Consider the following 27,882-nt stretch of genomic DNA (forward strand, 5'->3'; position numbering starts at 1 on the left):
AATTTTACAGACAGTATTTAAAATTATTTACTTTGTAACATTTCAATAAAGTAATTAAGAATTGTGGAAGAGTCCTAACTTTGTAGCCTTAGCACATGGTACATGGAAAAAAAGCACAAGCCTACAACATTTGGGTAACTGCAGCTGAAACTGCAAAGCCATTATTCAAAGATACTTCCTAAGTTACAAAGACTGACCTTGAGGATTAAACAAACATGGTATTGTAAACTAGGAGGGCACATCCCTACTACGTGAATTTATGTACATGAACACGATCATCATGTTTTGCTGTGGATGTTTTAAAACGAAACCATCAGCCCAATGGTTCTCTTCAGAGGAAGACCATCAACAGATACGGGGCAACATTAACATTTCTGAGTACCCTTAATTACACCACTGGGCAAGTAAAGCCAGTAGATTTTCTTCTGATTCTTCCTCCCCTCCAAGCCAGGCTTACACATCAGCAGACCAATGACCTCATTGTAACAGGCAGCACTAAATTATCAGATACTCCTGCCAAGAGTCTTATTCTCTATCTAGTCAAGCCAGGACAATTTTCAAAACAGTGGCCAACTCTGGGAGTAAGGAAGGTCCATCAGCTTTAGAACGCTGCATTCACTTCAGGTAACACATGCATTTCAAAGCTCTCAGCAACTGTCGTTACCTCACAGCCAAGAGCTGCCTGCACAGGAGTTGCCACTGGAATTGCTCTACTGCCTAATTTCCTACAGCTTCATCAGGTTCCAGCACAGAGCGCGTGGCCAGCAGGACTCCCCACCGCACTCTCAAGATATGTCATAAAAGCATTCTGAAATGTGAACATGCCATCTCAGCATCATCTGGAAAAACACTGGGTTTGAATGATAAAATGTTACGTTACAGATGCTGGCAGCCTCCCAGCTTGGCCAGGTTTTTTTTCTGTCCCTACAAACCAGAAGTTCCTTTGCTTTTATCAGAAGGATCAGCATTAGTCAGTGGGTTCAATAGTGGGCTCTGAAGAAACATGAAACATCAGGTGTTAATAGCAATTTTATTGTTTCACTGGTGCAAAACCATGATACTGAAGAAACTGTGTAATGCATTTTCCCCTAAATTTACAGTAAAGAAGGTTATACATATCTATATAGATTGCAATTTCTCTATTTTTATACTATTTGGAACAAAATTATCTTGATAAATATGCCCTGTGCACAGTACTGGCCCTCACTTAATGTCACAGAGCCTTAATATGCAAAATATAACTTCTGTTTTTGAACATGGTACTTTAAAACTCTCCAAACATGCATTAATATATTATAGTTTTTAGGGAAAAATATTACACTTAGTCTTAACTTGCATTAAAAGAAAAGCGCAAGCGGAATCTGACATACAATAATCCCAAAAATCTGATGCTCCATAAGGATCAGACACAGTTTCAGATGACAGTCACTGCCAGTTTAGAACTCTAGTGCTACAGAAGCAACAGTGAACAGACAGAGGAGCAATGGGAACCAGAAGAGCCTGACATGTCACATGGATTTCAAAGCAAGTTTGGGCCATGCTGACTGATCCAACCCAGAGCTGCTGGTCCAACCTTCCCAATTTGTTAGAGTACTCAACACAAGTGTCTGAAGTGCCAGACTGAACACATAGACGTTAACGTAACTTGACATTTCTGAAAGGCACAACCTATGAATCTATCTTAAAAAAACATACGGTATGTAAATGAAAAGAAATAAGTACAGTGTTTATCTCCCTAAAGAACAAGACCTTCATAAATTGGCCCCTCAGATTCTGGCGATTCCCTCCTCAAGCGCAAGTGCTCCAGTGTGTTGTGAAAGTGTTTGTTAATTTGTTCCGTTTCTTCAGTAGACTCAAGGTTTGGGAGATCTTCTCTTATCTTCTGTATAAGCTGATTCAAAACCTGAACTGTCACCTACAGGAGAACATAAACAGAACAGAAGTCATTAACAAGACCTCCGTATATGTACATAGACATTAGTTTAACAGACTTGTCTGTAAACTATTGGTATCTGAACAGTTCTTAGAAATATTGGTAAGACAGCATAAAGCCACACTGTTGGAGACTGCCTTCTCTTGCTCCTCACAGGACTATTCTGATAGCAGAGTTTGGGGGAAGTCCCCCAATCCCACCAAATGGCAAGATATCATTAACCTGATAGCTCTGTAACTTTTACCACAGCATTTCTCTCCAGTTTATTCAATACAAATTTAACAAGCCTTAAACAAAGCAAGCACTTCATCAGGTTGCCTATGCTCTCTAAAATAATCTGTTTCTTAAGTTAGGACAGAATAAGTCAGTTACGACAGCAACTGCAAGTTGTTCCTAGTGACTGAATCGTGAGCCAGGAGAGCACGGCTGCCCACGTCCGGCACTGGTGAGCTGCAACCACCACTCCGTCCAGAGACCATTCTTGCATTTCCAAGCACTTGGCAGATGTAAAGTTTTATTTTCATCTCCATCAGACAAAGTATCTCCTTTACTAGAGCACTACTCTAGTGGGAAGCCAGTTGAGTTCCTGGAAAGTCAGCAAATCCCTAAAAATCTCTTTAGACATTCTCTCAGAATTACAGGGTATTCATTAACGTTTGTTCTTGATCAAATGATGACACCAGATGGGATGCTGATCTCTACTTGACCAAGCAGCTTTTTCAAACTGGACACATGTGCTAATTATCTACCAACAGAAAATGTCCAGGGTAACTGCTATGTCAGATTTCAGATGCAGAGTTTAAGACGGTACATGAGACATCACATCTGGTTTTTGAGATCAAAGCTCATCCCAACCATTTGTGGTCCACTCGGTGATCTTGAACTGCTGGAAGAATTTTCTTTTCCTTATGTACATATTAGGTTAGGTACCTCTAAAGTTCGAATCTTACTGCTTTCTCATCTAAGTCCTAGTAAGTTTTGACCTAATAAATGTTTCAAGTATCCAAGTCTCACAATATTTAAGGTCATAACTAAAGTGCAAATGTTTGATGTTTCCCCCATTATGAAGAATGAAGCTTTATCCACAGTTTTATCAGCACATCAGGAATTGACAACTATGTTGTTATTACCAGAACTTGTGCCTCTCACGAGAGACTACAGAGCAAGCTGAAGAGACCTATGATTTGGGGTATAAGTATGAATGAAGATCTTAAAGAAATGCTCTTTAAGAAAGAGAGAGAACAGAAAGAATGCATTTCCACTCACCGCCTCATTTTCCTTTTCATAAAAATAGATGTATCTATTCAGAATTTCTATGAAAAGCTGGACTTGCAGAGAAGGGTCCATGCACTGATTTGCTATCTTCAGAGCCTTCTTGAGGCATTCCATCACTCTTTTTCCTCCATGAAGCTATAAGGAAAAACTTTAAAGTTACAAGAAATAAAAGAACCTCAGGAAGCTCCAGTATCTCTTGGCTTGGCACATACATGGCATTTCCTGGTGGTCTACCACAGAAACACAAATGACACAAACTGTGCAGAGCAAGCTGGCACTGAAAGCTTACCTTTCCTGACTGCCACCAATTTTAAGTTTTGTTAAATCAAGCATAACATGAATAGTTGTTGAACGCCATCATTATTATTCCGATGATCTCAATTTTGAAATATGTACACTGATGGATACTTTGAGAAACGGGTTTCAAACACTGCTCTTTATAATTACAACAGCTTATGGGACAAGCTCTGAAGAACACACAACTTTTTTTTTTAAACCTCAACAACTTGTGTCTTTAATTTGGAAGTTTAGTAGTTCACGTGCAAACGCAGCTACCATAATAAACACATGCAGAATGCAGACTGTACTTCGACAGCCAGCCTTAAACTAGTTGACACTGCAAAGCCCGCACAGTACTTCAACCCTTAAATTTGAGTTTTCCCCATTTTTGTATCTACGCAGCTTACACTGCAGTGAGATTTAGAAGCTTCACATATTAGAATACATTCCAATCAAATCTACAGCTACAGCTTCCCAGGCTCAAGTCCTGCCGGAGTCACCCTGCAATAAACAGTGACAATCACTAAATGATAGATCTACTTTAGAAGCGAGTGCCTTCAGAAGAAAGGCAGAACTACGTTCCTGAACTAGGATGTCTTCTGCTGCTTTATTCTTACCTCCTCTCCATTCTTGTCAGTATTTCGGCCAGACCAAAACAGATGGGCACAGGTGCTCACAGCCCGGCACTGGTCAGGCTTCTTCAGGAGCTTGGAGGCTGCCAGCGCACACTGAGTCCTCAAAGGCTCGTGGTTCTCCTCGCTGAAGCACTTCATCCTCTCAAACGTCCCAATTATCAAGGTGATTGCAGCCAGCTGCGCTTTCGAATCACTGATTTCATCTTCATATAGAGAGAAGGCCTAGTCAAGGGAGAAAACAAAACTCTTAATCACCACTTCAGAACACATCAGAAAAAAAACAACAGATCACATCTGCCAAGTGACATGGCAGTGAAGTGTCCAGTTTTATGTTTCCTAAAAGCTTCAGGCAGGAAAGAAGATCTTTCATTGAGAGCATCAAAAATCAAGTTAAATCCACAGAGTGGAAGTAAGTCTTGCAAGAAATACTTAAGTGGTTATAGTAAACAAATGTGATCCTACATATAAGCTGAAGATTGAGTTCTTCCTGATTTCAAGCATCTGCTCAAATATGCAACTTCAGCAGTGGAAATAGTCCCTCAAGAGGATTTGATTCTTTGGAACACACAAAGCAGTAGAACACAAGTTGAGTGGTAGGTCAGTGACCACAGAGGAGGCAAGAAGAGCACTTGCACTGCTGCTATATGGGTCACAGAACACATGAGATCAACAACTGTGAACCGTATCTCTCGTAGAAGGTACGTAATTGTCACGCTGCTCTCATGTTCAGAATTGTGCTACAGCGGTAACTGATACGAGACAGTGAGGAAAGGCTGAGGTTATCAGCAACTCAGTTCTAGAACACGCATTAGTAGCAGCATTAGAGGAAAGATTAGGAAAAAGTGTGCAACATGGATAACATTAAATACATTTGTTCTTCTTCCAATGGGGAGGATGGGAGGGTTTTTGTAACAAGTAAGGATAAGTCTAATTTACAGGTTTAAGTGTATTTTCTGAGTAGTTCATAACAGGTTTCAGTTTTAAATAGCAAAGCCCAGCACGGCAGTTGTGAACACGGCAAATTTTAGAGAACTTCAAAGAGTGCCTGTGGTCAGGGCAACACCAGGTAACAGGAGCTGGGCAGCAGTCCCAACACCAGCGAAGGAGCGTTTTATGTTGAGAAAGCCACACTCCTCCAGTGAACCTACTACATGATGAGTAGGAGACAGCATTGCAACATACCACATGTTGTCAGACTGAGTATTCAACAGAGCTTAATCCCAGTAGCAACAGAACTTAATACCACAGCAGCCTGGGAAGCAAGAATGAAGGAGTTCCCACCTAATAGCATTAGCTGTCATTTCAGATGCTTTAATGATCAGGAAACCTACCCAAGCCAAATTTAAGGTAGCACAGGACAGTGGCTGTAATAGTTGGACACTCACCTGGGACATGAATTCATAGGCCACGGTTTCATGATTCTCAAAGCCGATCTCTCCCGCAGCCAGCGCTCCTTGTAGGAAAAGACGGAGAGGCAGCTCGGCCAGTTCGGCTTTGATCAGAGCACTGATGGTCTGATGAGCAAACGAGAAGATCTTCTGACACTTCTTTTCCCATTTGTCATCCTACAGAAGTGAAACAAGTCAAAGCTTGAACAAGACTAGTGCTGTAAGCAAAATCAAATCTAAACTGTAATGAAATCTGTTAAGTGCTCCAGTCTCTTGTCTTCTGCATGCTGCTCCAGCCACTGATTTATTGCAATATTCCAGCAGTGAGTACCCTAGCAGTACTGTGTTGACCTCGGTGGGTGTTCACAAACTATTTCTTCCATGTACAAAAAGCTCACATCCATTTTTCCTACCAGCTCATAGAAACCTTTCTCAGAAGCCTACATTGAGTTGCAGTTACCACAGCTACACTTACAACATAACTAAGCAAAAGCCTCATTAGTTAAGGAGAGAAAAATCCTATTCCATCTGCAGCATCAACGAGAAGCAGAAGAGAATTTGAAAACATTCATTTTGAGGAGTGTTTTAACAAACAGCATTTTAACTTATTTCCCCACAATAAGGGACAATACATATTTAAGCTGTCTCAATCAGAAAGCATTAAAGGGGCAAAATGGATCAGTGAGTGGTTTAGTGTGCAATTTTGCAACTATCAGAGAAGTTAATCTGCAAAGAAGCCTTTACTTTTAGACACATTAAGATAGTAAAGCTACAGATTTAGAACTTTATGAATTTCAATATCCAGATTTAAATCAGTTTCATGCTATCACTTGCAGTGTCCTAGTTCTCTGGTCTCCACATGAAAACACATCAGTCACCTTCACGAATAAACAAACCGGCCAATTTGTGCCTTCACCGATCCTCAATAGTAATTGACAAAAGTCCTCCTTAAACCAGACAGCATTCACACCTCAAGCAAAAAAACCCCTACTATTCTCTATCAAGTCTTAAGATACCAGAGACAGACAAAATGCACTTTTAAGAAAGCAAAAAACCGGCAAGTATACCAGAGTTATCTTGAGGTCAACTCACCACTTTGGAGTTCTCTTTGTAGCGAAAAGCAAGCTGGTATGCAGCAAAAACCAAGGGTGGCAGCGTAAAACGAATACGCTGGTTCCCACCTGCACCGAAGTGTTTCCGGGCAGTGTTTAGGATCTAAAACAGAAGCACTGTAAGCTTAGAGAATTCTTATGTTATTTGCATCTATAACTTAATCTGCACTCTATGGAACAAATGCATCAGAAAGACATGGTGTTAGCATTAGAAAAATTACAGTATTTTCAGGAGGCTACATACAAATTGCTTTACTTGAATTAAATTTGTGCAGTCTCTGTAGATTTTTATGTGGTATCTGCCCAAACTGCAGCTGCTTAGTAAGTGTTAGGCAACACTTGCACTATATGAACTGCAGATACTACTTTTGATTGTGCAGCGAGATGTAAGTTGCCTGAGCTTGCATTTAATAATGACGTGCAATACATTGTCCTCAACTCAACTGAAGCTACAAGAAGTGCTATTCTTCTTACAGTAGCCTGTAAGAAAGTAAGACATCAAGTTTCATGAAACTAAACACGCAAGTCAGTCAATAAGGCTTCTCATACTCTGAAAGACTCTAGTGCCACATTCTGGCAGTGCTCGCCATTTCCCCATCTGCAGTTTTCCATTGTGCTCAGCTGCTCAGTTTCGAGCACAAGCTGCACACACCACACAAACGTGATGCTTCTCTGTCTACTGCCCTTGTTCTAAACCTGAGGAGAGGGGCTAAAGAGTTTTACTCGTTTGTACCATTACCTTCTCCCCTTTCCCTTATTCTGGTATTATTTCTGTCTATTGATACAGTTACTCATGTATTCTCATAACCAGAATTCTCAGGAACAGCAAGAACTCCAGGTTTCAGAAGATAAATCCATCTGTTCCAAGCAAGGCAAACATGACATTTGTTGTTTCTAAGAGCCTGACTCCCTTTCAATGGGAACAAAACCTCAGACATGCCATATTTTACACTAAAGCTTCCGAAAGCAAATTTCAGAAAATTTATTACAGATCAGAGCTAAAACATGGGTTCTTTATTTTTGTTAAGTGTCAGAACAAAGACGGGTAGTTCCTACAGCCAGGTATCACCTTGCTTTCTGCTCATAGCAGTCCCATCACCACTTTGAAACAAGCACTACAAGTGAAGCTCAGTGTCCAACCCTGCATACATCTTTAGATTACATCTAGCATACATGTAAATAACCTGAATAAATATAAATCTGTACATATACACTGTATTAACCACTTGGGCTTGTAATGCATTAAGGTGTTTAAATGACACATTCTGTACGGAAGTGATTGAAATGGGATTTCAAAGCCAGACACTGTGAAAGAGCTGTGAAAATCCCATTGTCTCCAATTTTTTCCTACTGTTCCTGTAACACAGGAAAATTTGATAAAAGTATTCATGATGCTCATCAAGAAGCTATTAAGCATTTTTACCACAAGGTGTGAAGTAGCTTACAGAATTCTAGCCAAAAGGTAATTTGACCAGCCCCATGACGGCATTTAAAGGTGGTCAATCTGATTAAAGCTGAGCACTGCTAGCCAAGGAAAAAGAGCCAGCGTGATGTCCACAAGTTTTGCAAAACAGCTTTGATGTCTCTACCTATGCAAAGTCCTTTTGGGTTAAATAAAAACTAAAAAAAAACCAACCTGTATAGTTCTTGAAACAAATTACATTGGTCTGTTCTGACTGTTTATATGGTATAAGGACTGCAACTTAAAGCAGACTCAGCCCATGGTTTCATGTGCACAAACTGCACCAGAGCTCTGACCAGCGCCAACTCCAGCTGCTGCACATCTGGAACAGCCTGCGGCTCCAGCTCATCTCCTGCCCGCTCCTCCGAGGGATTTTGCATAGACAGAACATCCCTCTGCCCAACATACACCTCTCAATTTAGGGAGATCATTTAACCTTGCAATAAACTAAAGGCAGAATTAGCAGATTAACATCAGAGAGCTACATAACACTTTGATGGATCAACTCAAACTGTTACAACCTACTTAATGCATAAGTTTCAAGGCCATATAAAATCTGCTACGAAGGACAGACCAAGCAGAGAGGAAATAATTTGTAACCACTAAGCAGCAATATACTACATGCTATACAAAGATCCTAAACCCACACTAATTAAAATCCCTGAGGTCAAACATATTAGCTGTGTTTTCTGAGCTTTGTTGTGTATTTTGATACCAAGAGAATGCAAATGGCACACTGCTCCAAATTCCACTTGCTGCTTTTTGGATAGATGGTTATATGAAGTTGTCAATGTTATTAAGAGTTACCACAAACTAAAATAGTTGCATCCAAACTGCCACCTTATATAATGAAAAGTTTAAATCCACAAATGCTTTCAAGTCCTTGCCTGTTTTTTTCCAAATAAAAACATCTTGCACTACCTCCAAAGCTATCATACACAATGTTTTCTTGTTTTCTACTGAGTTTGTAGTGCCAGAGCAGTGATGCCCCAGCTATGCTAAATTCTCATACAGTAAATAATGCAGTTCAGGGAGCACGAGCAGCAGAAGCGCTGATTGCCATACCAGATACTGTTGGTCAGGGTCATCTGAACGGAGGAGATGAATAAATCTTCCCACAAGACTCTGCTCATCAGCAAAGTCCTCAGGGTCAGGATCTTCAGCAGGCTGATCCGGTTGATCCTGGATCAGCGTAGATACCAAATTCATGATCGCATCAACCTGTCAAAGGCAAGACAACTTCTGTTCAAACAGGAGTAGTCCATACATATCAGTTGACAGCAACTGGGAGTATCTGTACAGCCATTGCTAGTGCAGACAAAGCACTAGAAAAGCCTGTTAGTTCGTGATACTTTAGGATGTATTTGCCTTACTCCCTGAAGAAGGGCCCTTCTTAGCAAAAAGTGTGACAGCGTAGCAGTACAGAGGAAATTCAGATTCCAGAAGTACTATCCGGCCTTCTTTAGGCAACAAGTCTAGTTTTAAGGGGATTCAGGATCTTTGTTCAAACCCAACAGAAGCAGTCTCTAGGGTGAGCTGAGGTAGGATGTGCAAAGACAAGATATTTAAGAACACTTGTGGAACAATTACCAAGTGGGATAAAGCGTGTGCTACTAAGATGGTGAGGCAGGGGCACACCGGCCAGGAAACAAAGCAATGAAGTCACTGACTGTGTTTTCATGTCTTCAAACAGTAGTTTAAATACTTAGAATTTCAAGTTAACTTATGTCATACCTGTTCCTGGGACACAATTTCCGTGTTATAATCCAACACATTGCTAAGCACGTAACAACTCATGCTTTTCCTGGACTCATAATCGAAGTATTCAAAGAGTGGGTGGAAATGTTTTAGTTTCAGAACTGTCAGGATATTGTTGTAAGTATCAACAGGGATTTTCAAAAGTCTAGTCAGTTCCTTCGAAACAGCACTGCTTGTTGCAATACTAAAAGAAAAGATATCCAAAACCCATAATTAATCCATTGTTCACACATACGCAAATTTGAAGTCAATATCAATTCTGATGTATACCACAACTTCTAAGCAACTTGCTGCTAGGGAGATAGGAAAGTATCAAAACACATCATATCTTGCTCCCGAGGTTGTATGGTGGAAACTGCTTGTTTGTAAGTTGTGGATGGCCAAAGCAGAGATTGTGGTTGCAAATTCAGCAAGAGCAGAACTCTAGAGTGCTGTAAGGGATGAACAGATAATAACTCCACCCAGACTGGCACGCACGTTGTGCAGCTACACAGTGCTATTTATGCACAGGTGAGCAAGACCTGATTAGTTAGTAGTTTATCATGATCCCCCATTGCTTGGCCCAAAAGCAGTAATTTCACACATCCAAAGAATGTCTCTTTGCTATCTTGCTGTATGTGGTGCCATGTAGAGGATTTGAGAGTATTCACTGCCACTCCAGAGAAAAGGTGAGAGACATTAACTTACTGTTCCAGATTAAGTTTGTTGAATATTTCCACAGTTGTCTCCAACACCTTATCAACATAATCAACACGGTCCGGGTAACATTTCATAGCCAAGTTAATGAGAGAAACTTGCAAAGATACCACATCCTCCGAGGGCATGTCCTGGCGAGACTGAAATTTAAGACAGCACTGAGTTGATATAAAACCACACAACTTTGCAAAAAAAAAAAAAAAAAAAAACAACAAAACACACACACCAAAACTGCACGCAAGAATACCCGGCATACCTGTATGACAGTAGCAACCTGCTGTGAAAAGATGTCAAACAGTTTGATATCTGCTGGGATACCAGGTCCATCTTCACGATGTGCAAATAAAGCTAACCTGGGAACAGATCAAGGAAAGCAGCTTGGTCAGCATCGTTTTTCCACTCCTCAGATACACACCAGAAAGAGACAGTGGCAGAAAAAGCAAGTCCTTCAGGTGTATTTGCAAGCTCTATTATAGAAGGAAATTAACGGATGTTAGAAGCCTTAAAAGCAACTGAGCTTGGTAAATATCAGTCCTGGAAAGGAGTGCTGCCAGAGATGGCAAGGTGAAGAAAGAGCAAGAAGGGCATTTCATAATCCACGTTCTTCACCCAGCAGCAAGTGTTCTGCTCTCTCCAGCAGATAAAGAGGTACAGAGGAGACTGATGGAAGAGCAAATATCTTGCATCCATTCAGTGATCTTACTGCAGTTAGACATCAAGTAGCATTCTCCACAGAACAGTGTCCAGAGGAAAAACAGAAGAATTATGCTGACTTAACTATGCTTTGTCTCCAAACAAAGAGAGATCAACGTATTTGGGACTTCTGCTGTTCACAAAAAGCAAAGTAAATTTTAAATGGAAAAGAATACCTTTTGCGGGGGAGGGGGTAAAAGGGCAAGAGATTGCTATCCAGCAAGCATCTCAAAGACACTGCAGAACTACATTTCTCTACAACAGGAGAAAGTCAGAGCAACTCCCATTTCTGCAGAAAGCTGACACACATAAGAATCACTATAGGAAGCTCAGCATTGCTACCTTTGCTTTCTAATAAAGGTATTATTCTAGTCTGAATTAGAGAAAGACCTACAAAAATATTTAGTAAAAGGCACCTGATTAACATTTTTGAAGTTATTTCTTACAGGGTTTCTACACTTTGATTCTGAATCAACTTTGAGTCTAAAACAAAGAAGGTAAGAAAAGGCTGAGGTGCCAAAAAACTTCACCGCCAGACAGAGACATTGAACTACTCTTAGATTTCCTCAGGGTGGTAACAAGCAGACTTTCTAAAGCCAAGAACAATCACTCACAGGGACAAGGCAGCTTTTCCTGGCAGCAGCTCAGAGGATAAGGCAGCATGCGACAAAGTCTGATCAAGTTGCAGGCAGATGGCAGCATAATTAAAAGCTATGAACAGTTTAGTAAGTCAAGAAAGATCCTAAACCAGTAAGACTATTTGCAGGAAGATTCCTGCAGCAGCAAAGACCCAGGGGAACTGGGACTAAAGCTACACAAGCTCCCTCAGCAGTCATGGATGTTCAGTGTCAGTTATCCCCTGCGAGCTGAAATAAAGATGAAAAATGCAACAAGCACTATCTGTATGACACAGACTTGTGTGTTAATTACACAATACTGAAACACATAACCCATTTCCCCAAAAATAAGACATGGTCTTATACAATTTTTCTCCAAAAGATGTATGTATAGCTGCCTGGACACAATTTAAATTGACTTTTTAATGAACTGTAACTAGGGCTTGCTTTTGGAATAGGGCTTACATTTCAAGCATCCTCAAAAACCTTGAAAAATCGTGCTAGGGATTATTTTTGGGGTAGGTCTTATTTTGAGGGAAACAGGGTAACATACAACTGCTTCCAACAACTCCAAGGCAAACATGAGAGCAACATCTACCCTACATGTGTGGATTCCAAGAACCGATCCACTGATATCCTCCAACACTTGCAGTAATATTACAGTCAAAACCACAAATCGCCATACTCCAAAGAAGAGAATCATCGCACCGCCACCTCTTTCCCCTTGTGCTCCAGCCAAACGGGAAGGCTCTGGGAGACACTGGTAGTGGCCCAAGGAACTGCCAGCAACATCAGTTGCTGGCTGTTGTAGCAGTAAAACCAGCAAACTTACTGTGCAGGTAGTGCCAAAGGTGGTTCAAGTCCTCTAATCAGACAGGATCACAAAAGCTACACAAGGAAAGCCTTCTTGCAATAATTACATCACTACACACTGACGTAAGAACCCAGCAAAAGACCTTGTGACCTCTATTGAAATAGTCCCAAGGTAGACAGTTTCAGAAATTAGATTGTTATTGCAAATGCATCTTGGGATCTTTTAATTTATTTTTTTAGCTAACAAAATTATGAAAAATCTCATCCAAGGCAGGAAGTTAAGGGAAACCAATGAATTTCTGTGAACACTTCTGGATGAAGACAGAGCTGCTTTCCTGCCAAATTCACAATACTGGAAAATACTCCAACAAGACACATGATCTGAACCAAGAGATCTGCTGTAATCTGGAGAAAACAAACTACGGATTTGGTAAGTAAAAAATTCAAGATCCTAAGTTATAGCAGTCATGGATAATGCATGTGCTCCTTCTCCAGGCATTAGAGAAGATAAAGAAACAGCCACAACAACTCCACTCATGGCTGAATGCCAGTGGGATCCAGGATCCTGAAGGTAACTGGAGTCCGTGCACTGGTGCATGAAGCAGCCGTGCAAAGGAACACATTTGTGCACAAATGCAAGGACAAGGCTCTCCTGAGGCTCAGAAGCCAGGTGACTGCACCGCCTCTGTGCAGTGAGGAACTACAGGTACTCACTGATAATCTGTCTTGATCCCTTTCAGCATACAAATCAAAACTCTCGTTTCAATTTCTCCCATGTTTTCATTCCCTGCAAGCAACTTTAAGCAGCAGGAAAAACACACTTTGGCGAGAACATGCAGGAAGCTAGTGAGAAACTATAAATTGAGAAGGTAGTTCCATTTCCTACTAGCTCCTTTCTGAAGATCAAAACTGCACAGTAAAGTATCCTTGACATATGATGAGCCATTAGTATCTTCAAGTGCTCAAGAGTGGCCTGTGACCGATATGGCTGTCAGCGCAGAAACGTGAAGTTGGTCAACACTAAATGGGTTGTTTCCTGGCTTAATCTGTTCACAAGTTTGAATTGGTCCTTAGCACAGGTTTCATTGGAAGCTGTAAAGGCAGAGTCCACAGAGCAGAAGCTATAGAAATAATATTCTTCACAGCCTTAATTACAGCTGATACAGAGACATGGAAACAGTGAAGTTAAATTATAATGAAAAACTGAAAGCTTTCCAATGCTAGAAGAATTATCATCTGCTTGTGCACAACACAAACAACTTTGAGCCGATTTCCACCCCCTTGGTCACTCACCTGTCAATTAAAGCAATAATTATATTTTTCACATTCACATTTTGGTGTAGTTCAGCACAGGCTCTGAGAAATGGGTTCAGGGTTTGGAGGTGAAATTCATCTGGGAAAACCTGAAGTTTTAGATCAATAGTCATCAAGTTATAAATTGAATTTGCCCATTGTTACACAGCAGTAAAAATTCGACAGAGTCATTCTAAAGCAGCCCGTATTTACCATGCGGCTGTCTGGTCTACAAATGCTTTAGGGTTCCCCAAGCTGCCCCTGACTGGGTAAATGCATGAAGCAAGAGATGCAAGACAAACAGTAGCTCAAGGGCCAAGCTCTCCATCACAATTAATCCTGCAGGCACTGCTGCCCAGATGCTTACAAGCTTCTGCAACAGAAGGAGCACAAAACGGATTCGTCTCCACTTTGCCCATCTGCTAAAAAACAATATGGGACAAGTCACTGTGTAAGAGTCCCAGTGATGAAGTTTTCCAGTTCATGAGGAAGAGGTGAAATTAGCCTGAATCTGACTAGAAGTATAGGAGCAAGTGTCCCCGCGTCCCATCTGTGCAGCTGAACTGAAGACACTCACCTGGATGATGCACTCCATGAGATACTCCTGAGCTAAAGCATCTCTGCAGTTTACAACTTGCTCCAGTATTCCAGGCAGAACAATCTGGAACAGGAAAAAGAGTCTTGCAGTGATTTTATCGTTACTTTCTAAGTTTATATTCAGACATATGCATTTAATCCAAACAGAGTAGTATTTCTAAGATCTTTCAGCTTATTCTTTACATGAAGTCTTTCTTATCAGAACTTCCAGTTTTCAGCAGTTCCATCCTCGAGAGAAAAAAAAAAAATCTGCTGGTCTCCGACATCTGTCCCTTTCATACACTCTACAACCTGCAAGCTTTGCTTTGCTAAGTCAGTGCTACCAGCTTTGCTGCCACAGACTACTACTCGGGGTCTCAACAGTACCACTCAAAACAGTTTTCAGCAGCCATATGGTAGAACTTACAAGGGACAGGCTTTTAAATAACGTAATTTGCTTGACTGTCATTTCGCTTTGGGAAGCATAGCTTCATTTAACAGAACACTGTATGTGTAGACATCCCTTAAACCAACTCATTATTCTATACATAAAATGAGAATCAGGAAGGAAAGTCTTCAAATTTCCTGTCAGCATTACAGATGAGATTAGAGGAAAAATGCATGAGCCAGGTCCTTAGTCGTAAAACACATGACACAGCTTCACCAGCATTCAGAAGTTCTCCTCAAGTGGAGAGCTCTGGAATCACCAGGGTTATTGAACTTTTAGAATAGCTCTAACACTTCAAGCTGCTCATCTGAAAGTCCCAACAGGTTTCATTTGGAAAAAGTAACAGGAGACAGAAAGGATGGACAGACATCCCACCTGCTTGTACCGCTCCACGTTAACTCCTTCCAGCTGACTGAGGCGAACTAGGTTTGTTCCTACGAGGATTCTCAGCTCCTGCCTTTCTCGCTCCCTTTTCTCTCTGTCCCGACTGTGGCCCTGGTGTTGCATTCGCACCCAAAGTTTGTTCATCTCAGCAAAGTTCAGCAGCACAAAATCCATCGAATCGCTGATGTCTCCAGTGGTTTCTTCACTGCAATGGAGAACAGGTTAGGAACAGGAAAAGCTTGTCAGAGGTATTCACGCTTCCAGTCACCCATGAACATGCAATTTTTAAGACAGCAGGAGGGTGGGGAAGCGTGTGGTGGGATATCTGGGTTTGCAAGAAAGGTTTCTGTCCTCATTTATAAGGAATCTCAGTTATGGAAGGGAATTCTTAAAGTTAACGGACAAAACACCTGTCAAGTCTACAGAGTTCAAATCTACAGAGTTTTAATGTATCTACTTCTCTCAAACATGAATAAAGTCATACAGAAAATTCAAATATGTCCTGTTAAAAACAATTTTTTTAAAAGCTATTGCCCATTTATCTTACTCTGCTTGCTCGCCTTCATCTGGTAAGATATTCCTGGTACACTGCAGGAGATAGTTTCTAAGAAAGAGGCCTCTAAGAGGATGCTGTACTCCACGGCACATCTCCACCAGGTCCTTCAAAATATCTTTCCTGGACTGTGGAAATGACTTCACATAGACAACACCTACTGTTATCAGGAGATACCTGAAAAAGGCACAGAATCAAACAATAAAGTGTAAAGTAGCAACACCACACTTAAAGACAGCAGTTCCTTTCTTCCATCCTGACAGCATTATTAAAGCACAGAAATAAAATATCATCTAGGTCCCATAGTTTTGGATATGTAGTCAGCTTTCAACTCCTTTTCTACTCTGCTACAGAGCACAGCAAGTCTGAGCAGCCACCCAACCTCATTACGCTACTTTATACAAAGAGTGTGTAAATGCGTCACGTTCCGAATGCTCTCAGACCAGCTTGGCTATATTGCCAAGACTCCACTAAGCTGGAAACTAGCTCTGGTATATATAGATAAGGAACCTATTCTGGTGAAGCAGTTAAGCCTCTTTCACGCGGTGGTCCAGCAGGACAGATCTTATGCCCTTGGAAATTCCCAGGTCTGTACTCATTCCTTCAGCATCTCTTTATTAAGCAACAGGCAGGAGGAACACACATGGTGCAAAGGACTGGTGCTCTGGTATACCTGGGCTCTCTTTCAGCTTAAAAGAAAAAACAGAAAATGCTCAGAACCTTCACATATTTGGTTTAGAGGCCTCAGCCCCTACCTACATGCTTCTCTGCTTCATGAACAGGTGCGTACAGAACTGCCAGGGCAGTACCAGAGGTGTTCATCAGGGAGAACCAAAATCTGCTCCAAGCAGACAGAAAGCCAACTGAAATGCTTAGGCAAAGGGGCAAAGCCATTGTAGTATTCATTAGCAAAACCCCAGAACTGTGTGAGGATGCAGCCTGGTGTCTCCAAAGCCTCTTCCTGGCATGAACTTAAGTTCAGGAACTAAAAACTGCAGTATCAAGCAAAATTTGAGTCCCAAGGCTGAACAGCTAGAAGATCTACTCCAGCCTAACAGTCACATATACAAAGATAAGCTTTCCAGTATCACCTCTAGCATGCTAACACATAGCAAAAAAAACAACATATTCAGAAACACAAAGCTTTTAAGAATTAAGTTACAGAATTTTTTTGCTTCCTTCTCTCACGCTTCTTACTCTCCAAAGAGACAGATGCTTATAAAGCACCTATGGTGCGTGAGGATCTAAGCTCTAGATCCTCAGGTACAAATTAGTTAATAAAAGTATAGTCAATCTCACCGATCAGAGTGTGGTACTTGGTTAACCTTCCACTGACCAGCTCTTTACCCAAAAGATGACTTTATTCCAGATCAAAGAGCTTCTGTCTTGGTCATGTGCAAACCCAACACATTGGCAGGAAGACCTGACCTTCTGCAGCTGCACCCTTGGCATACATCTCAAAAGCCTCATCGCAATCCACTCTTCAGATATGCAGAAATAACGTTCACCACTGCAAACTGAATTCTTGCGTCAAGCAATCATTATCTGAACCCAAAGCCTGACCACTATTCAGCATTAAAAAAAAACAAAAAACAACCCACACCAAAGCCTAACATATACACACTTACAGTCTTGGAATAATATTTCCAGCATACTGTACTAGCTCGTAAAGGTCTGCCACTTTCCTTCCTTTGGCAAATTCATCTGTCAGGTAGACTTCCAAGTAGTGTAGCTCATCAGAAATTGCCATGTCTTTTGGTCTGAGTTAAGGATTTTAAATTAGATTGTCTACAACAGATTGACAGTCATTTGCTCCTTCGCACCAAGGAAGAAAGACACTGTACCAAATGCCATCATGCCCAAGTAGGCAGTACTTCTGAAACAATAAACACTACTGGGATAAATATGCAAAATTAATCCCAAGCATTCAACTGTCATTTTTTAGCATATTAGGGAAAGGAGAGAGAGAGGGGAAAAAAACAAACAAAAAAAACCACCACCACACACCTAAATCAAAATGGCAAGCAAATCAATGTGATTGAACAGGCTATTTGAAATTAAGCCATACTATGTGCCACAAAAGAATATAATCCACACATGGAGAAAGTAGTATGTGAATATATTCACATTTACTCCTAAATCTCATGAAAAGCCTTGCCTTCTTCAGATACCTCAGTATGCACAAGTAAATACATCAAGGCACTGACTTATGGTCAGAAGCCAAGGTAATAACGAATGGCAAAAAATAACTTGGTTTTACAGATTTTAGGTTAACATACTGCAAGCATAACTTTTACAGAGCTGGTATTTTCACAGAACTAGACTTCTGTAAGCTCACAAAGGAAGACATTAAAGACCTGCTTTAAACCAAAGGGAAAAGATGAACTTACACAGTGACCAAATAAATGTATACTCTCCTACAATATATCCAGATAACTAAGTAACAAGGAGAAAAGCGCTAGTAAATACCTGAGACTGACAAGACGTCATTGTACGAAAAAAAAAAAAGGAGATGAGCGTTTCATTCCAAATTCAACATTTCAACCATTCACTTTCTCTTCAAAGGATACAGAGCTCGTAATAGCTCTTTGGAGATAACATAGAAGTCCGCAGCTCACCAAGCATGTTGGAAGCATGTTTCAGAGCATCCATGAGCTTGTTTTTGTCCTTTAGAGGAAGAAAAATATAAGAGCTTGTAAGAAATAATACTAGGCAACTACAGTATTTTAGAAAGCTACACTTTCAGTTTTCTAAAAAAGCACGCAAATGTGTGAACAATCTAATTAAACCAAGTGAATTAGTATGTAGCTTTTACTACGTTGCCCATCCTAGGAAAGTGGAACATTATACCTGAAGGTTGTAAGAAGGCTTATCTTAATACAGAGCTACAGTAATAATATGTAACACTAATGGTACAAAACACTAAAAGGAAATTTTGCTTTTGCAGAAATCCCCACCCACCACTCGGATTCTATCCATCAAACAAAACAGAGCTGGTTCCACTCCCCCTTCCCCCATCTGGTCCGTTGTTTTGCCCAGAAATCTGACAGACAGAGGATCCGCACAGTCAGCGGAGCCCTCTGAGAACCAGACTCCTCTTCCCACTCAAGAGCAACACCTCACCAAGACACACTGTTTATTGGGCTGCATGTAGAGTTACAATGCATATGACCAACGGTCAGGATACAAGACAAAACGCTAATTTACAACCTGTTCAACACATCATAAGAAGCAGCATTAAGTTTTAGGGAAGAACAGAAGGAATTGTTGGGGTCACCCACTCAGTCACAGAGAGTAGTGAAAAGCACAGCTACAGCTGCATCAAAGATTTCCAAAGCATTCCACAGAGTATCCAACTGGGAAAGGTGTTGCCTGTCTTGCTACTATCATGTAGCTGCAAACAAAGTTAGCTTGGCTAGCCACTTGAAAATAGATGGGAATATTTAAATTTTCATTGCAACTTTAAGCAGTTTCTCCAAATAAAAATACATTACAATTTCAAGAGCTCAAGATCTCAGTACAACCCTAGCCAATGCTGTTTTCCAGTCACAACAGAATTCATGCATCAGTCTATTATTAATCCCTACAAAATTTATCCTGATGTCAAGTGGTGGGCTTGTTCTCAGCTTAGGCATATTTAAATGCAAGCACATAAATTATAAAGGTGCATCTTTATAATTTATCTTGTCAAATGTTGGAGCAAAATCAAGAAAGTACGTTCAAAGAATACTCAAGGCTCGTTCTCATTGAGTAGCCGCCTCATTTATTTGGTAAGCCTCTGCCACAAGGATACATAAAGGGTTAAGTATCCCCACAGCACTAGAGATTAGTATTGATTTGCTGTTTTACTTCCAGCAGACAGGAAGCTTTGCTGCATTTTAACAAGTCGCATTCTTACCAAGCATCTCTTCATCTGGAAAGACTGCACCTTCACAGCCTGAATGGCTTCATCCAGGAGCTTTTCCTGTTCATCCTGAGGAGATTGCTGTGTTGTTGGCTGGAAGAAAAAGCAGAACTCCATGATTATTATGAAGCTGTTTACGACTTGATTCAAACTGGGTTCCCACCGTTTAGAACACAATGCAGTGTGACCCCTCACAAGTTGACACAGAAATAGCTGTGGGATGTGTAAGGCAGAAAGTTCCTAGCACTCCGCTCAAACCTGAGGGCAGGGAGGACAGAGGCTGTGTGGAGCCTCTGAGCACCATTGCTTCATGGAACGCAAAGCCATGGGGACAGAACAGTGTCAACTTTTGCCATTTAATATTTACAGGTCAAGAATCCAGTGTAAGTAACTGGCAAGAAAAAGCTTCAAGAGAACACAGACAGCACCGTGGTGAGAGGAAGCATCGTTACACCTTTCCAGGGAGCTTCAGAGCAATGCCCAGAGCACATGCTCTCCTGTCCTCACAAGTTCTTACTAACTGCTACCTGAGCCAACAACAAGGACAAGTTTCAGACAAGCAAAGGATAGAGCACAGTGCTTTCCAGAAGGTAGAAGCAACTTGCAGAAGAGAAAAACTGAAGAGAAGCAACAACTCTCCATGTCCTCTGCTCGTCCAAGTGGCCCTCTTTCTCTCTCCTCAAAGAGGCACATTCTCAACTAAACTTTCAACATCCTTCACCTTTACTTCTAATATTAATTAAATCTGTTGCTTACAGCCTTAGATAACCCAACACTGCTATAACAGACCTTCTCCTACTGCAGCTGCTCCCTGCCCTCCACCAGATCAATGAATTAGTTTCTATGAGCATCTCTGTCACACCCTGGGATGTCCCAATGTCCTTACCCAGACCCTACTGGCCACCAGTCTCCTCCTCAAAACCACACAGCACCAGCCACCTATAGTTCAGGCCCAGACTCCAACCCCTCACCAGAGCCTCCCAGCCTCTCCCAACCTTGCTGTTTGCTTTCAGATGGCCTTTCCGAAATATTGACAGAGACAAAAGCATTGATCTTGTGTCCCAATTACATCTTCTCTAGTCTTGACAAATCCCGCATACACAGTGATTCGCGCAGCAGGTTCTCTGAGCCTGCAGCTTCAGTAAATTCTCAACTATTTATACATGTTCAGTTTGTTCAGAAGGTGTGTGGTCTCCTTAACTAAATCTGAGCAACGAGCTAGCACACCATGAATTACACCATCCTAGCGCTCCTGGAAACCACATCTTCACGAGCTTCTCCCACACACCCCACGCTTGGAGTGTCCACAAGCATCTTTTGATGACTGAGATTAAAATGGAGGTCTGATTAAAAGAGAGAGGTTTTAGTGTAAAAGCAACTTAATGGTTATAGAGCGCTGTAGCCTTGGCACACTCTGTTTTGTCCCACAAGTAATTGGGTTCTTGTTCTGTAATGGGAACCTCCCTAATGAGAGTCACTAACAAGTATCTCCCCCTTGCCCTTCCCACTGTCCTTTTCCACATACAGAAAACAGACTGTGCTCTGCAATACCGTTCTTGCCTTGATCTCACCCAAACAAGCAGTGAAACTGCCCTTGAAGGCTTGAATCACACAGCTAGACAAAACCAAGGCTGACCTGATCTAACACTGGTGATAATCCTGCTTCAAGCAGGAGGTTATATGAGACAAAGTTTCCTTCCAACCAACACTTCTGCAACTGAATGTGCCTCAGTAATATTCAAACCATGCAAAATAACTAATCAATCAGTTTATTTAGTCAACAGAAAAAAAATACCTCTGCTAATTAGCGTGACTGCAACTCTTACAAAGCTCTCTCAATAATGACATAAAGTGCATGTCTTCCAAAAAACTATTTCAGCATAAGGCAAATGCAGTAGCCATGACTAGCCGACCCTCTTTCCCAGGCAATTCAATAGCTACTAACCCTAGAAAACCTCCAGTTGCGAAGCAAACACATTTCACCAGCAGAACTTTGCTGTAATCACTAAACCTTACTTATTCCATAACAGATTGGACTTTCAAGGAACAGAAAAAACCCAGAATCACAGAATGTCAGGGACTGGAAGAGACCTCAAAAGCTCATCCAGTGCAATCCCCCCATGGAGCAGGAACACCCAGATGAGGTTACACAGGAAGGTGTCCAGGCGGGTTGGAATGTCTGCACAGAAGGAGACTCCACAACCCCCCTGGGCAGCCTGGGCCAGGCTCTGACACCCTCACCCCCAACAAGTTTCTTCTCATCTTTCCGTGGAAACTCCTGTGTTCCAGTTTGTACCCATTGCCCCTTGTCCTGTCACTGGCTGTCACCCAGAAGAGCCTGGCTCCATCCTCCTGACACTCCCCCCTTCCATACTGATCCCCAGGAATGAGTCCCCCCTCAGTCTCCTCTTGTCCAGCTCCAGAGCCCCAGCTCCCTCAGCCTTTCCTCACAAGGGAGATTCTCCACTCCCTTCAGCATCTTGGTGGCTGCGCTGGACTCTCTGCAGCAGTTCCCTGTCCTGCTGGAACTGAGGGGCCACAGCTGGACACAAGATTCCAGGTGTGGTCTCCCCAGGGCAGAGCAAAGGGGCAGGAGAACCTCTCTGACCTACTGACCACCCCCTTCTAACCCACCCCAGGTACCATTGGCCTTCCTGGCCACAAGGGCCCAGTGCTGGCTCATGGTCACCCTGCTGGCCCCAGGACCTCCAGGTCCTTTTCCCCTACACTGCTCTCTAATAAGTCATTCCCCAACTTACACTGGAACCTGGGGTTGTTCCTGCCCAGATTCAAGACTCTATTTCATTAAATTTCTCCCCACCCAGCCCTCCAGGTCTCTGATGGCAGCACAGCTTCCAGTGTCACCCACTCCTCCCAGCTTAGTGTCACCAGCAAACTTGCTGACAGTCACTCTATTCCCTCATCCAAATCATTGATGAATATATTGAATAATACCGGCCCCAGTACTGCCCCCTGAGGCACTGCTCTGGATACAGGCCTCAGTTGGACTCTGCCCTATTGACCACGACTCTCTGGCTTCTTCCCTTCAGCCAGTTCACAGTCCACCTCACTACCCGATCATCCAGACCGCACTCCTTCAGTTCAGCTGTGAGGATGCTGTGAGAGACTGTGTCAAATGCCTTATTCAAGTCAAGGCAGACCACGTCCACCACTCTGCCATCATCCATCCATCTTGTTATGTCCGCATAAAAGTCAATGAGGTTGGTCAAGCACAACTTCCCCTTGGTGAAGCCATGTTGACTGCCCCTAATGACCCTCTTATCCTTGATATGCCTTGAGATGGCACCAAGGATAAGTTGTTCCATCAGTTTCCCAGGGATGGAGGTGAGGCTGACCGGTCTATAGTTACCTGGGTCCTCCTTCTTGCCCTTTTTGAAGACTGGAGTGGCATTTGCTTTCCTCCAGTCCTCAGGCACCTCTCTCGTCTCCCAAGACTTGGCAAAGATGATGGAGAGTGGTCCAGCAATGAAATCAGCCAGCTCCCTCAGCACCCGTGGGCGCATCCCATCCGGACCCATGGATTTATGGATGTCCAGATTGCCTAACTGCTCCCTAACCCAGTCCTCATTAACTCACGCATCTCCTCCATTGTCCTGCCTTCCTCTGGGGCCTCAGAGGTACGGGGCTCCTCAGGACAGCCTCCGGCAGAGCAGACAGAGACAAAGAACATTCAGTAACTCTGCCTTCTCTGTATCTTCTGTCACCAGGGCACCCACCTCGTTCATCAGTGGGCCTACATTGCCTCTGGTGTTAGTTTTACCTGCCACGTAGTAGAAAAAGCTCTTCCTGTTGTCCTTGACCCCTCGTGCCAGCTTTAATTCTAAGGAGGCCTTAGCTTTCCTAGTTGCCTACCTACACCCTCTGACAACAGCCTTATATTCTCCCCAAGTGGCCAGCCCCTCCTTCCATGATCTGTAAACTCTCCTCTTCCACTTGAGCTTACCCAGCAGTTCCCTGTTCAACCACACAGGTCTCCTGGCTCCCTTCCTTGACTTCCTGTGTGTCGGGATGCTCTGATCTTGAGCATGGAAGCAGCAGTCCCTGAACACTACCCAACTATCTTGGGCCCCTTTACCTTCAAGCCACCTTACCCATGGGATTTCCCCCAGCAATTGTTTGAAAGGGCCAAAGTTTGCCCTGCTGAAGTCCATGGTTGCAATTCTGCTTGCTATTCTTTTCCTGCCACACAAGATCCTGAACTCCACCATCTCATGGTCACTGCAACCAAGGCAGTCCTCAACCTTTACTGCTTCAACCAGACTCTCCTTGTTAGTGAGGATGAGGTCCAGCAGCGCACCTCTTCTAGTTGGCTCCTCCACCTTTTGCATCAGAAAGTTATCGTCAAGGCACTGGAGGAACCTCCTAGACTGGCTGGCTGAATAATCCTTCCAGCAAACATCAGGGAAGTTACACGTCAAATTCCATTCATATCTGTTCTGACTGAAGACTGAGAAGGTGAATGGTCTAAAAGATGCCTTTACTACAAGGGGGCTGCACTTCATGTCTACAGAAAAGAATCTCAGCACGAGAGTCACCCAGATAACCCACCCTGACAGTCAGGCACGAGATAGGAGCAACCTGAGGTGTTTATAGCAGCTTTACCCCTGCACGAAGAGAAAACATCTTAGCAGCACCACCAAACCAGTTCCAACTCCTCCTCATTTTTCAGTTTCAAAGTCTGAATTTTTATCAGCTTGCCCTTTTCTATGTCAGAAAGCAAGCTGCTTCCAGCTTCACAACCATAGAGGTTTCCACGCACAACCTGGTTATTATCAAGATCACATTAAGATACATGTATCCTGATACATATGGTTGAAGTTTAAGGAACTTGAAGAGAATATACAGCAAAAGCCTCCAGTGCCAGTTAGCAGGGTACACACCAAACTAGAAACCAGTTCTCCTGTCAAATATAATGTTGAATAAAGCTGTGCATGCTCCGTATCTTCCACTTCAAACTCAGAATCTAATGCAAGATGGTATTTTCAAGTGTTATTTTATCAAAAAAATGCAACTGTGCTGTAGAGTCCTCTGCCAGTCTATAAACAAGAATCCTGAACACAGGCTTCTGAAGTGGAAGATAGACACTGGAAGAAAGCAGCAGCACATAATCCTGGCACAGACCATCCTGCCTTCTCCACAGCACATACAACAGGTATAAACTCTTGCATCAAGCCAAGACAAGCAATTTATAGCAATTGTGCAGCCATTCAGACTTCAGCAATGCCTCAGCTTTAGCTCCATCAGATACGCTGCAAATGTTGAAGACAAAAGGAGAGTTGATGTGCACAGTTATCTGCTTTACTTGTTCCCTAACTTGTTCCTCTGAAGCCACAGGGAAGCAGGTGAGCAAGGACAGACCTGCCCCTTTCAGCAGCACTATCAGGTTCAGTGCAAGACACCAGAACCTTTTTCTGGCTTCAAAGCAAAGACTACCGCAAGTTACCACATGCAAGTCATGGAAGTAACAATCAGCTGAATTCAGCAGGGGAGCGAGGAGAGCTGGCTTTTGGCGTGGGTTTTCTCGTGTGTGGATTTTTATTTCTCGGCGGTTTTTTTTCTTTGTCTTGTTTTTAAATGAAGGCTAGTGAACTGTAAGATGTCTTGGAAAAGAAGGTTTTTTTAATCCTAAACTAGGTTGGAAGAAATTTACTGCCCAGCTGATCAGAGTGGGTAATACAAGTTATCCTGCAGATAACAATCACAAAAGTGTATTATCACAGCAACAGACACTACTTTGGATCATGCCTATCCTCATACCAGCAACTATTCTTGAACATACAAAGTAAACATTATACCTACTGGGCACGACTTACTTATTTTCCAACACTCATATCCACAGGAAGATTTCATAAGATTCAGACTTAGATTCCCACCTTAGATTCAGCCACACTCTGGAGACAGTTATTTTGGGTAAATGTGTTAACTAGTTAAGATGCTCATTCAACTTGAAAACCTGGTAAACTGCAATACTCAGGAAACAGCGCGACAGAGTACTGAAATACAGCAGAATTCAAGGCAAGCATGTAGAGCCTACCAAATGGCTTTATTTTGGCGATATAGGTAACTCAAACTGGGTGCAGAGTAGAAGGTTTTGCTTCCGTTCCATTCTAAAATGCATTTTCTTCTAATCTCCGAGTACTTTTCTCTAGATAACCGATGTGCTTACAGTCTATTCCAGATATTACTTTTCCTTCTGTTTGCTTCCACGGTTGTGTTTAGTACCACAATGAATGAGATTTACCCAAGGAGGTTTTTCTGCACTCTCTTAGTTGGATTTTATTAGGATTACACACCAGCCAGTCATCACTGAGACACTTCAAAAGAAAGATGGGTCAGCTACAGAAGAAGCATAGATCAGGCCTGGCTGCACACAAGGCTCTGCTGGAAAAGTCATCGAGCTGCTCAGAATTAACAAAAAATGCGTTTTGTACCTTATAGGAAGCATTACTCTGCAATACTGAAGACAACCCTAGAAATTCTATCATATCTCACAGTATAGGAGCTCACAGATGAACCAGAGAGAATAAAACATCCGTCACATGTTTAAATTGGTACTTACTGCCACAGGAAACCACAAACCATTAATGAGAATTAAGGAGCTGGACTTTTTATTCAGGGGATGATCAAGAACAGCCCAAGTCCTCTTAAAATCAGTCTTGTCAAAGGTACCCGAACATTCAACTTCAAGGTCTAAACCAAGTTTGACCATAGGAAATGGCAGTGGAACCTAATTTGGTAGAGAGGATTATTCTGTATTTAATACCCTTATTTTTTCTGAATTACCTAGTATCAGTTCCTATTGAAGTGACAGGCAGAGGAAAGTTGTGTCATTCTTCAGCAAATTATTACCACAAAGTATTTATGTGGGGGGCAGAGACTGCTATCTAGGTAGACAGAGCATTTCTCATCACCCAATTAAGTATTTTCCATTCATCTTTCAAATAACCTCACAGGTTTTGCTCCCCTCTCACCCCAAGAAGGGACAGCATCACACTTATATCAACATACGCACAACTTTAAAAAAAAAGCCTAGGAACTGTGCAATCCTTGCTTTATAAAGCATTTGGTTAGGTTTTCTGTCACTGTCTAGACACTGTTAGCGCTGTTTGACCTCCACAGTTGGGCTGATCATTTGCTGTGATCATCATAAGAAGCACTGCTTAAAATTTTATCAAATATTAAATACCGCAAGATACACTAAACAGGTACACTTTTCAGTTTTACTAGGAAACTTGATTGTCCCCTTATTTTCGTCAAAAATTGAAAAGCATTTCTCAATAGAAGCTATTTCCATACTAAAATTTCAGGATTGCTTCTCTCATAAACACCAACATTTGTTACAAAACAACTCTGTTGAGCCAGGCCTACCAGTGCTAAACCACCATTTTTGCAGAGGGGAAGGGAGGTTCACCAGGTCAGTCTGAAAGGGCAGCTCAGGACCGTCAGGAACAGCAGGGCAACGGGGACAAGAGCACAGAGACACAGCTGCAAGTGCCACCAAGCCGGGTCTAGGCAGAAGCGGCAGCTCAAATGCTGCACGCTCTAACTGCAAGTGCGGCAGCGCTTCCCCAGTTAAAGCACCGACCAGCAAACGGTGCGACCCGGCGAAGCGCTGACCTGCCCGGCCCGGCCGCGGAAACGGAACCGCGGGCACGGCGGGCCCGGCCCAGGCGACAGCCTCTGGGCCCGGCTCCAGCACCCGGCCCTCCGCGCTCCCCGCGCAGCCAATGACACCGCTCCCGAGCGGGAGCGCCCAGGCCTGGCCCGGCCCGGCCCTGCCCGGCCCCTCGGCCACCGGCTGCGCGGGCCGGACCCCTCCCACCTGCACACACGGCAGCGGCCAGGCCGAGGCGGGCACCGGCTCCCAGGGGCGGCGGCCACCGCCAGCCTCGACCTCGACCCCGACCCCAGCCCCACTGGCCCCGGCCCCACCGCCACTGCTTCCTCACCATGGTCGCACCGCCTCAGACTGGCCCCCACCAGCAACTCCCCACAGCGCCGCGCACAGTCATGTGACTGCGCCCCCTCACCCCGCCTCACCG

The 27,882-nt window shown here is 42.9% G+C and overlaps 1 protein-coding gene across 1 annotated transcript; it reads right to left on the reverse strand.

Annotated features, from left to right (window-relative positions):
* Positions 1–1,011: 1,011 nt before the first annotated feature.
* Positions 1,012–27,842, reverse strand: VPS35 (VPS35 retromer complex component). Its single transcript, XM_080352229.1, has 17 exons — positions 27,790–27,842; positions 19,814–19,912; positions 18,486–18,582; positions 17,544–17,667; positions 15,910–16,092; positions 15,354–15,567; positions 14,532–14,615; positions 13,955–14,064; positions 10,795–10,891; positions 10,530–10,678; positions 9,819–10,026; positions 9,150–9,305; positions 6,603–6,725; positions 5,508–5,687; positions 4,105–4,344; positions 3,200–3,343; positions 1,012–1,915 (listed from the first exon to the last, which is right to left on the reverse strand). Exons 1-17 carry the CDS (start codon positions 27,790–27,792, stop codon positions 1,736–1,738), a joined length of 2,391 nt encoding a protein of 796 aa, XP_080208355.1. The 5' UTR covers positions 27,793–27,842; the 3' UTR covers positions 1,012–1,735.
* Between the last annotated feature and the right edge of the window lie 40 nt (positions 27,843–27,882).

This window comes from Nesoenas mayeri (genome assembly GCF_963082525.1).
Source record: "Nesoenas mayeri genome assembly, chromosome: 12".
Lineage (NCBI taxonomy): Eukaryota > Metazoa > Chordata > Aves > Columbiformes > Columbidae > Nesoenas > Nesoenas mayeri.

What these genes read in the sequence shown, in the direction of transcription:
- VPS35 (XM_080352229.1), bottom strand. An exon ending in TCCAGATGAAGAGATGCTTG is followed by an intron (nt 18,583 to 19,813) that starts GTAAGAATGCGA and finishes CTTCCTCTAAAG; the next exon opens with GACAAAAACAAGCTCATGGA. An exon ending in ACGTGGAGCGGTACAAGCAG is followed by an intron (nt 14,616 to 15,353) that starts GTGGGATGTCTG and finishes TTCCTGTTCCAG; the next exon opens with ATTGTTCTGCCTGGAATACT.